Source organism: Neodiprion virginianus, chromosome 2 (assembly GCF_021901495.1).
Source record: "Neodiprion virginianus isolate iyNeoVirg1 chromosome 2, iyNeoVirg1.1, whole genome shotgun sequence".
Taxonomy (NCBI): domain Eukaryota; kingdom Metazoa; phylum Arthropoda; class Insecta; order Hymenoptera; family Diprionidae; genus Neodiprion; species Neodiprion virginianus.
This window is the reverse complement of record NC_060878.1, coordinates 24,751,355-24,763,589: the sequence shown is the minus strand read 5'-3', so window position 1 is coordinate 24,763,589 and position 12,235 is coordinate 24,751,355. Positions and strand designations below refer to the sequence as shown.

Below are 12,235 nucleotides of genomic sequence, written 5' to 3'. Positions count from 1 at the left end.
TATAGCGAAGTTATTGATTAGCTTCATGAAATAAGACAATCATAAATCAGGTATATCGGTAGGATTTTTTCAAGAAACATACGGCACAAAATATTTCAGAAATGTTTTATTTGAAATATGTTAAAAATCCCATTGTAACATTTCAGAAATATGTTAGAAATATGTTTACGTTCGTAATACAAGTAAAACGTAGCTGACATATGTGAGAAATATATCAGAAACATCTCATTTGAAATATGTTATATATTCTAATGCAAGAACTCCGAAATATTTTCCATGAATATTTTCTGAATTATAAATACAGACAGAGACACATATATGACGCATATTTGGAACGATGCGGAAAACATATTTGAAATATTTCTGATATATTTCTACTCGTGCGGGTGGTTGATATCCGAAATAAAAAAACGTGTCCTTGAAGTGTAACAGCAGGATTTTTAGGTTATCGTAACCTATCTTTGGTTCTGGATATCAATTAAAATCCATATTTGAAGTCTGCTGTGATACTTCGTATTAGTAATTAAACCAGATTTGAACCTAACCGATAAATTTTCTCTGCATAATGTCTGCCGAAGCAATGATGAAATTTAGCAGTAATAAAATAACTGATTATTGTAAAAGATTTTACTCTCTCAGCACAGCATCTTAAATGGGTAATGTATTATAAGAATATGGTTTTCACTGAAGTTTTCCAAATTAATGAAAACTGAAGTATGTCTAAAATACTTCAGAAATATCGGAAACGGCATATTTGATCGTTCAATGTTTCAAATATTGTTGAAAAATGTGAAATTTTTTCTACTAAGCATGTCTTCAGAATATTTCCGAAATATTCGAATGTTATGTTTCAGTTGAGACATTTTCGAAGCATTTCGGAAATATTCAAAATTTTACGTTGCAATTGACAGATTTATGAAAAGTTTCGAAAATTTCGGTGATTTCTCATTACATTTGAAATATTTCTGATCCTTTTCTGAAATACAGTGCAACCTCTGAATAAGCCCTTTCCAAATAAGTCCGCTTCCCCTAATCTTCGCTCGAGACTTGCCCCCCCCCCCCCCCCCCCCCCCTACTTCACGAATCGTCACGCATCGTCGCACACCGCAGAATCGGGGCCGAACCTCTGAATAAGTCCGCCCGTGGAAATTGTGTTTTGGTCTCAATTTTCAGTCAGAATTCGGTCCGCGGGTGGGGGTAACTCATTTCTCGGAATTATATTCCCCTAATTCATGTTTTTGCCAAATGGTGCAATAGTTTGTCGATTGCTGTCTTGCACGTCGAGGCATCGAGACCATCGTCGATATATATCGCGAGTATTAACGTGCCGCCATTTTTATGAAATGTGAAAACGCAAGGATCCGCCGAGGTTGCCTGCAACTCAAATTTTTTTAAACAATCCACAAATTTCTGGTTCCAACACCTGGCCGCTTGTTTTAAGCCGTACAGGGCCTTTCAAAGTTTACAGACCTTCTGTGTGCCGTCTTCGTAACCCTTCAGCTGGGCCATGTAAATGTCCTCGGTGAGATCGCCGTTTAAAAAGGCCGTTTTGACATCAAATTGCACCAACTGCATCTCTGATGTTGCAGCAACGGCTAGAACCGACCGAATCGACCCGAATTTTACGACGGGACTGAATGTCTCTTCGTAATCAATTCCGGGAATCTGAGAGAACCCCTTGACGACCAATTTCGCCTTGCATCTTCCGTTTTGACCATTCGCCGCCGGTTTGTACCTGTAGATGCAGCGATTCGGGAGAATTTTCTTATTTGCAGGAGGTTTTACCAAATCCCAGGTTTTATTTTTCCGCAGGGAATCCATCTCAGTCTCCATTGCGTCTTTCCAAGATTCACAATTCTCATCTTTAAGCGCTTCTTCGTATGTTTTTGGTTCCTGACTCTCCGCAAGAAAAACATTATCCACGTCAAATTTGCAGTATCCGAATCTAGTTGGCCCCTGCAGGGTTTGCCTGTTACGAAGTTGTGGCCTGACTTGCTCACGATTTTCCTCGACGTTATTTTGAGCATTGATATCGGTAGGCTCTTGACGCTCTGGTGTTGGTTCACGCTGATCTTCTCGTTCTTCATCGCTATCTCCCTCTGAGTCTCGAGATTCCTCGTCGTTACTTTCCTCGGAGTTTTCTACGCTTTCGTCATCCTCGAGTACATGCGTTTCTGTCACACTGTGCTTCTCGAGAGATTTTTCGCCCTCGGCAAGCACACCATCTTCAGCAAGAAACTTGACGTCTCGAAAAATTTCGACTTTTGTCTGATCCGGAAACCACAACCGATAGCCTTTGGTACATTCGTCATACCTGACAAAAACTCCCCGCTTGGCTTTAGCGCTCCACTTTTTCCTTCTCGGTTTCAGCACATGGTTATACACTTCCGTGCCGAATACCTTGAAATTTATATTTTTCACCGGTTGTCCGAACCAGAGCTCGTAGGGCGTCTTGCCTTTGACGCTGCTCGTGCCAGTTCGATTTAACACGTAATTTGCCGCGTGAACTGCCTCCGCCCAGAGCGTGAGATCCATTGATTTTGAGTAGCGCATACTGCGAGCTGCCTCCACGATGGTTCTATTCTCGCGCTCGATTGTCCCGTTTTGCTCGGGTGTGTAGGGCACACTCGTCTCATGTTTTATGCCATTATTCCACATGATTTACTTCATCTCTTTATTGATGAACTCCAACCCGTTATCGGTCCTCAGGGTTTTTATCCTTTTTCCCAACTGTGTCTCTGCTCTCTTGACTAAACCTTCGAAGTGCATTTTTACCTCGGATTTATTTTTCAGACAAAAAAAAAAAAATTTGTAATGAGAGAAATCATCCTTAATGAGCAGAAAATACCTGGATTTGCCAATTCATATGTGTTCCATCAGTCCGCATAGGTCTGCATGAATCAACTCATCCGGCTCCTTTGCCTGCGACTGACTTTTCTCGAAGGGTTTTTTGCTCATCTTACCCAAGACGCAATCTTCGCTGCACCAATTTTTATCAGCCTCGGTCTCAATCTTCCATCGCTTAAGAAATTTTTGCACGTGTGGAATATTTTGATGTGTGAGACTGTCGTGCCAAATTTTCAACGACTCACTCTTGCTGATGTGAGCTTGTTTTTCCATTGAATTATATTCCCTCGAAGTCGTTCCTTGGAAGGGTTTAAACTTCATCTTGTAAAGATCTTGATGCCGATCCCCCACTGCGACTGTAGTCCCTCGCTGGCGTAGCTCACACCTCTCGTTGTCCGACTCGAGTTTGACTCCTTTGTCGAGAGCCGATGACATTGAAAAGAGATTGAACTTCAACTTCGGCACGTAAAGTACAGGAGCCAAACGGTTTCGTTCCACTTTTTTCCGTTATACGAGAGAATGTCAATTTCGCCGGTTCCGAGAGCAAAAATTATATTTCCGTTGCCAACTCTCACCGGTATTGGCGAAACCAATTTTTTATAATTGACGAACCAGTGGAAGCCGAGGACATGTGCTGACTCGCACCGAAGTCGAGAAACAATTCCTCCGAAGACCCTCCGACGTGCAGTGCGGACGCTGTGACCATGTCACCGATGATAGCGCTGCCTCGGTTTTCTTGCTCTTTATTATTTTTATCTGATTTCGACTCGTTTTCTTTTTTCGAACGACATTCGTTCTTCCAGTGTCCGGTCTTCCCGCACTTGAAGCATTTTCCTGGCCTTTTGCCCTTCGAAGCTTGTTTGTTCTTGGTTTTCATCGAGAAAGCATTATTCTCTAGACTCTCGCTCCCACCGGCACGAATTTCTTCCATTGTGAGTCTTGCTGTCAGGTTCGACAAGGTACGCTCAGCCGGCACCGTTGACTCCCATACTGTCACAAGAAACTGATAGGACGGTGGAAGAGTCATTAGAATTTTTGTTTTTTTCTACTCTCCGACACCGGTTCTCCAAGTGCGCTTAATCTACACGCGAGATCTTGAATCTTTGCAATATGCGTTGAAATATCTTCAGCGGCATCTCGACCGAGAGAATACCATTGCTGTTCTAACATATGCTTCCAGGTTTCGCATTTGCTCTCGTAAATTTCGTGCAATTTTTCCCACATTTGTCGTGCGGACTGACAATGTATTATATGAATCAAACATTGCTGATTCACCGTTGTGACTATCGTTTTTTGTGTCAAACTGTGGAGCTTTTGCCACTCCTTGAGTTTTTTCGTGAACGCAGTCAAGACATCTCCGACCATGCCTTGAGTTGGCTCCGGTTTTGCTGCTTCCCCGGTGGTAACCTCGAGAGCTCCGCTTGCGAGAATGAGAACTCGCACTTGAAATTTCCAAATGTTCCAATTTTCGAGCCCTTTAAGCTTCTCGATTCCCGAGAGATCACTTTCCTTGTTCATCTTGGGTTTTTTGGTTTGCACTGTTGCACGAGGCTGGGTAACCTCAAGACGCTTGACGATTTTTATCGCTTGAATTGAAACAAGAAAAAGAACTCTTCGCACGAAAATATTATTTGAATGGCGCTCCTGGGCCCATAACCTGTTGTTTTAATCAGTTTTATTCAGAATAATATTTGTTATTCCAGATATTACAGCGGATTATTCGCTTGATACATGTATTCATGTTAAACTCTTGTGTCAAAACCGGAAGAAGCCAGTGAGAGAGCAAAAAAAAAAAAAATTAAGGCTCAAGCGTGCACACGTACACCCAGAAAAAGCGTGTGACACGAAATCACAGTAGAGTTACATCAGTCATTCTTTCTCGTCTCGCGCGAGACGCGCGCTCTGGCGGCATGTCCGCCCAACCAACATTCAAATTTTATTTTCAACATATATAACCGTAGTGTAGCATTGATTATTAAATTTTATTTTGTGAATCTGTTTTTATCGTCATGTCCACATCAAGTTTTATCATACAAAAAAAAATAAAAATTCTCGCATACCAGGTGATATATACTTACATATATACTTGCATACCTTTTCTGACAAGTTAAGTCGCATTCACTTGGTGAATTGCTTCTTATGTAAGCTATTTTTAAGTTGTATATTTTTATTTTTCTGTATCTATCCCTGTCTTATTCTTGTAAAAGATTTTTTTTTTTAAATTTCGTTCTGAGGAGGGCGAGTTTGTAAAATCCGTGCAATTTTCTTATTTCTGCGTCAAACGAAAATGCCTTGGACTGTTTTTGTTCAAAACTGTGTATAAAATGGGGCTGTTAAAAATAGTCGATTTTTTTTAAACACTCTAATATATATGTAGGGGAACGTGGCCCAGGGGAGTCCCTGGTTACTCTTGCTGAAGCCTTGTTCACACTTAATTTAATCAACCTAATCACTAATAATAATAACACAAATCATAGTCTTGAATCACTAACAATGTCTCTATCTCCAATATAGTCTGTCTCTATTTCACTAATAATTAGCCATCGCGTACTAGGAAATGCGACAGCGAATCCACCCTGCCTCTAGAATTCTCTCAATATGGTTCTGCATTGCTTTACCGATCTCTAGCTCTGTTCTAATGCAACTGCCACTTGAAAACAGCATCTTCTAGGACTGTGGCTACGTTCGACAAAAGGCTCTGCCTCTCAGAGTATTCGTCTCGCACCCTCCTTTATGCCACTCATCAGGCTACGGGTCTATGACTAATCTAAATACTAACAAATACGCTTAGACTAAATATAATCCAAATGTTCTTCATTATTAATAAACATCACAGCGCGAGAAAGTGCGTCCAGAATATCGTGCACCGACATATATGGTTCGCGAGAACTAAATTCATATTCTTAACGTCTTCAAGAAGACGACTTTCTGATATAAAATTCGGAGTATTGAAAGATATCTCCTAAAAAATATGTATAAGATTTCTCATTTAGGAGCTTCTAGAAAATGATATCCTTTTAATTCTTATAGTAAACTTCCTCATTCGGATATATTGAAGGTATCTTTTTCATAATTCTAAAGGCGATCTTTGAAAAGAATTCTTGAGGATCGCTTTACGATTTTTATGTTGTCTGCGTTGGTGGCAACCCAGAACGAATTTTTGCCATCACGATCGCATCGGACATAGTTTCACCGACCTTATTTAACTGCAGCACCATGTTCTTTACTTTTGACTCATGCTGCACCACCGTGTCACTCGATTCCATTCGATACGTATGAAATTTATTTAACAGAAGCAACTTGCTTGACGCCGACTTTTATTCACATTGACTACACAGCGCGTCCCACATTTTTTTGGCTGTTTTATAGGTTATCAATGAAATTAACTGCGAACTTCCAAGAGTCGTCGAGATTAGTACTTTCGCCTTCGCATCCTTTTTCTCCCACGTGTTCTTTACCGTCGGCGTAGCATCCGCCGCTAACACTTCCGTGCCGTTCAATCACGATGTGTACCCGCGCTGCCCTAAACAAATTAGCCACCATCTCGAATTTGTTCCGTCCAGTTTTTCAATATGTTTCGCCGATATTATGTCCAACATTTTTCACAGTCTCTACCGCACACGCTATATCCGATCCAACAAATAACCCGGTTATCGCCCTCGGAAAAACTAAAAAAAAATTAGTTGCCACGTGCCTCGTGATGCCACCGACCTGTTGCCGAACCAACGCCAACGTATTAATTCACAATTGAACACTGAAATATTCCTTTCCTCTCAAGACTATTGGGCCCATAACCTGTTGAGATTTGTGGGGTACCAGAGGGAATAGTTTCATCGATCTGAGAATTAATTGAAACGCTGATGTTTATAGATTTAAAAAAGTTTAATTTTATTGACAAGAACACATCACGAGACTACGACAAACGTATACACACACAGGAGATACACGGGCCTGGAAAAAAACTTTTTTTTTCTCAGCGCCACCTCTCGCCACGCGATCACACCATAGCTTCTTCCTTGCAAACACGGCGCGTGCAGGCGCGGGAGGTACAGGTGCGACAAACATTCATCCATCCAACAATTAACATTACAGATTAGAAATAGATTCAATTTTTTTTTATAGAATCTTGTAGAAAACTTCGAGGATTAATGAAAAATTATGAACTCCTACACTCCTTATTATTATCTATTGTATGCGCCTCACGATTTTCGTTTTAAATCTGTATGCCGTTATAAATTTGTATAGAGCTAGGACAACATTATTTTATACTCTTAGTCCGTTTAAAAAACGGGGTAAAGTGGAAAAAGAATCGAACAATCAGGGTTCGAGTCCGCGTCCGAACAATTCGAATTTTTTTTTTCTCAAATTTTTCCATACCAACAAATAATGTTGCATTGTCATCCAGTTCTGGGATATATTTAAAATTTCTAGTTTCTAGCTCATCAGGAAGTTAGTTTAAAATCGATTGCAAAATTTGTACCGAACAGACAAACAGACTAGAAAGCGAGTTAATAAAAAGGTTTTAATAAAATGCAAAGACGAGCAGTCGAATCGTTGCGCGTTGTGATGTGATTCATATTTAAGCGACGCGCAAACCTACTAAAAGATCTAAATTATTCCCAAGTAATTGGAAAGCACTATCTTTATTATTCGTTATAATTTTCACAATTAGGTCAGGTTCAGAAAGTGAAACGGGCGGAATCGGCCCGCCATGCGCCAGTGACGCCTGCGCAGTATGTAACTCTCGTGCCTACTATGGTCGATTTAGAAATAATAATTTTTTTAACGTATCTTTATGATTTCATTATAAACAAAATTGGGTGCTGATCGCGCAAACATCGCGCAAACGATTGGCATGATACGATCTCTGAAATTTGCAAAACTAAATATGTAATATGGTATTTGAAATTGTAGTGCTGAAATTCAGCATCCTTCTTTCGTTTTTATTTTTCTCAAAAATGAACGAACGCACAAACGAAATCGAGTGTAATTCTTCGTACACGTACCCCGCGAAATAATCTAACGTAGTTTGCAACCGTTATTTTCACTTACGGTGCTAACTTTACAAACCTGATTAGATTCCGTCTCTTTACTTACCAATTTCGCGGCGTTAGCCGCCTGGTACACACGCCATGATACTTGCGCATGCGCACAAACTGCAAGACTGGATTCGCAATTGAACTAGGAAACTTTCTACAGATCACAGTGTGAAATACACTATTTCCCGATATTTTGATCGACTAGATGTAATTTTTAATTGTGTTACTTGAATTTAAATCGATTTTAAAGGAGCCAAGAATTATATACCGCAGCCATCTTCGCCTAAGCACTCTTCCCGTCGAGCCGTTTACGTAAAGGTCCCATAGAATTATTATAAACAGAGCAGGAAAGCTTGTGGAATGTCACATTGCGAATAAATAGAGACAAAAAATCGCGGGGTGCTTTCTATTTCTTTCTGACTACTTGACATGCGTCACCGTTTCGTGTCTAGAAGAACAGTCGTTTACACATCGAGAATATCAAACCTATGGGTAATATGTTATACATATTGTTCAAAAAGTAAAATAATATTGATGCTGCTGATGAAAACTAAGAGGCATATCTCGGCTGTTTGTACGCTTAGGAAAATAAAATATTGATTGCTTCTTGAAGGCAGTGCAGTTTCATTCCGTACCTAGGCGTCGAGATAATTTGGAATTTCTACATTCATGTTTTGGCGGTATTTGCTGTGGGCTATATTAGCGTCGGATATCAAGGAAAAGAGGGAGGGCCGGGGCGATCAAGCAAATTGGGAGTCAGTTGCGCCTGGACCCGCAGTGGGATCGGAGCGAAAGTTGGAGTGAAATTGAACGAATTACGTCCCATGCTAGATCGAAGACGGACCAATAAAATGGCCGATTGTATATAGTCTAGGGACAAAGGTTCTGAGAACGATTCCTGGCATGAACGAAAGCCCCCATATACGCATATGGAAATTAGCAGATGAACGACATCGCATAAGAACGACGTACGATTTCGATGGGATAAGGAGAGAGAGGCAGAGAGTGAGAGAACGAGATAGGGTAGAGTAGAGCGTGATAGAGAGAGATAACCGAGTCTCGTCATCCCACCCCCCTTCCTTGCCGCGCATATTATAAAATGTGATTGACTCACTGAACTATAATAATACTGGAACACTCACTGTATGGTTCGGTTCACGGCTGGCTTTTCGGAAAGGGAGACAACTTGGACGTGAAGTACCGTCTCTCTTGCACCGATACAGTCTTTCAAAAAGCTTGTGCACTGGAGATCAGTGCCCTTTTTGCACGTGTTTTCTTTTGTAAATTAGTAACATTACATTTTTGTTTAGACTGTCCCGCTTATGTGCCGTAGCTAGTAGAAAGAGAGCACTTCACGTCTGACAATGAGCTATCTTTCTCACCGGAACCCCCGTCGCCGTAGTGAGCGCTCCAGTATTATTATAGTCCAGTGGATTGACTACGTATAGTCATCAAAATGGCAACTTGTATTGCATGAAAAAAGTGATACTTCCGCAATCACCAAAGAAGTTTTAGGTATGCTTACAAAGACACCTATATCTCACCTGCTCTATCTACAATATCTCTATGGAAGATCCGCCGCAGGATCAACCGTTCGCGGTACAAGGCTGACGCCTATTCTAAAACATTACTTGTCAGTTTCAATGCTTATACAATTGTAAAATTTTTAGAGTATCTTTAGTATCAAAGAAGGTATAATACTGATTATAAGAGATAGCTTTCGCTAATATGATCATCCGATAGCTCAAAACTGGAAAAACTCTTCCATGCAAGTTACTGTACTGTTACAACTGTTATTGATTCAACGATATAACCTTATATTGAACGCTGTTTTATTTCATAGTTTGTATTCGGATAGTTTTGTGATGATATTTTAAAAAATAAGCATATCGTTACTGTTGTGAAATGAAATTTCTATACTTCGATTGAGATAATTTGAGGGTCATTCGAGCAAAACTTTTGGCGAATTCATTCGAAACCTGTCAGAAGCTCCATGGGAGTCCATGATTTGGGAAACGATAGACTTTGAAGCAAGAATTAGCCTTACGAAAGAGATTTTATAACGCTTTACGATGAGGTTTGCGAGAGAGAACAGGGACCCTTTTGAGTTGACTGTGTTATGAAATTTTTTTACAATTGACTATAGTACGTGAGTGTTGATATCGCAGTAACTTGGGAATCTTGTGGATAACACAAGGGAGTTCTTTACACGGTATTTTATTAGTTGAATTCGAATTTTATACAAAGCGTGGTTGACTAGCGTCCGTAAAGACTTAAACTTATAACATGAAGACTAGAGGGGCAGTCTTAGCTAGCCGCTGAACTGGTTCGCCCAGTTGAGATATTTAACACAGAGGCCACCACTTATCGGCACGAATTGCTATCACTTAGTTATTCCAAAAGTGAGAATACCGAGAAAAAATTTGCCCTGACATTTGGATGGCGAAATGCAATATTTTTAATTTTTGTAATAAATACTTTTTGATATCAAACATATTGTCAAGTGTTATACCCTTTAGAAAAACGATAAGAGGTGAAAACATAATTAAAATAATGGATTCAGAGAGAAATTCATTTGGTACATATTTTTAAAACATCGAATGAGATCCTATCAGTACTCTACTTGAATTGTAAAAAAGGCCGAAGAAACCGGAAGAGGCTAGAAATAGAATTGCGTTCTTTCGATAGATTTGAAATAAAACGTCCAATGTAGAATACATCGTTGATACATTTTTTTCTTTCAGATATAAACAAAATATATGCCTGTGAAGTCAGGAGACGACATCACTTGGAGCGCAAGGAAGGCGGCGGGTTTGATCCACAGGAATATGATAAATTTCCAGAACAATACATATCTACGTTCAGTAAAAAGATTGCTCCATATGCATCTGTGATTATTAATGGGATTTATTGGGCTCTTGACTCTCCAAAATTGATAACTATACCCGATGCAAAGAATCTCCTAAGACCAGCCCATACGCCTTGGTTGCCCACCAGTGTAGGGGCTCCAGCATTGCCGCATCGAATGTTAGCTATATGTGATATATCTGCTGATCCTGGTGGAAGTATTGAGTAAGAAGGATTAAAAGTGGTATTTAATTCAGTCTATTTGCAAAACTGTACTTATTTTATGGATTCATTTATTTTTCCCGGGAAAAAATAATCACATATGATCATATATGGATCGAGCACATCTGATCATATACAAAAAATTAGCCATGCCTGACCATGTATGGTCATGTATACACATGTATGTTTCTATATGTATAGTCGTATCAGATCATACGTCAGTGAATATGACCACATATCCCGTAAAAAAAATTTCTGATATATACAGCTATATCTGAATATTTCTCATGTTTACCTCAACTTCTTGTTAATTGTGTGATTAACTCCTGGAACAGCCCGAATAGTTTGACCACTCCAACTTGGTTTTTCGAGATAGCCTCAGAATTTGTTTTCTCACCCTCATGTGCACAGGCACGAGTGGAATAGACCCATCATCATAGGCCGTGTAAACGGTTGCGGGTCAAACTTGATCTGTGAGTGTGAAGCACGCACAGATAGATCGCTCTGAGAGGTTGACTCGTGATGCGAAATTATTTATTTCGGGAAAGGAAATATAGCAATGATACGTCAATGTTTTGTTCCCGTGAGGCGGGATAAGAGACAGGATGAAAGGTTGTGAACTTATTCTTCTGGTAATCTCTAAGAGATTTTCGATAATTTAGGAAGGGATAGTTCTTCCTTATTTGCTCTGATATTCATGAAGTTTGCCTGCGGCAAGACTGACTATTAATTGCGTGATAGCGTGTTGGTCAGAGGGACGGTATTTGATTATTCTGGATCGTTGACTAGTCGGTTTTGGTGATGGATAATGATTTGTTTAGTGTGAACTAAGACAGAATATTATTCGTGTGCTAGTACGGTAGTCGGAAGGACTTGGATGGTAGTTCGGTTTACCTATGGGTAGACTCAATATTATTTATGTGATAGCCTGGTCGTCAGAGGGACGGTATTTGATAATGAGGAATCGTCGCTGAAAGTTGATTTTGATATTGTAATTATTCGTTTAGATAGTACTGAAACAGAATATTACGTGAGTGATAGCACAGTAGTCAGAAGGACTTTGATAGTGATTCAGTTTGCGTATGGCAAGACTGGATATTACTAGCGTGGTAGTTAAAGGCAAGGGGATTCTACGCAAATGTACCTTCACCTGTATTAAGACTTTCAGTCGCTATGACCGTGACTCTCTACGGGTTCAGGTGTCCTACCTACGGGTCGGGAGATTGTGAGACGATCACCGTATCTGAGCTATGAGGTCAGACGCAATGCTGTTCTTCACT

The 12,235-nt window shown here is 40.0% G+C and overlaps 1 protein-coding gene across 4 annotated transcripts in view; it reads left to right on the top strand.

Moving 5' to 3' along the window:
- LOC124298021 (alpha-aminoadipic semialdehyde synthase, mitochondrial) overlaps positions 1 to 12,235 on the top strand; it is a 49,648-nt gene that overhangs the window by 19,837 nt on the left and 17,576 nt on the right. For all 4 annotated transcript variants that reach the window (XM_046749562.1, XM_046749561.1, XM_046749563.1 and 1 more), the window contains one exon: positions 10,631 to 10,958. In XM_046749562.1, the coding sequence (XP_046605518.1) occupies positions 10,631 to 10,958 (328 nt within the window). The remainder of the gene's footprint in view (positions 1 to 10,630; positions 10,959 to 12,235) is intronic.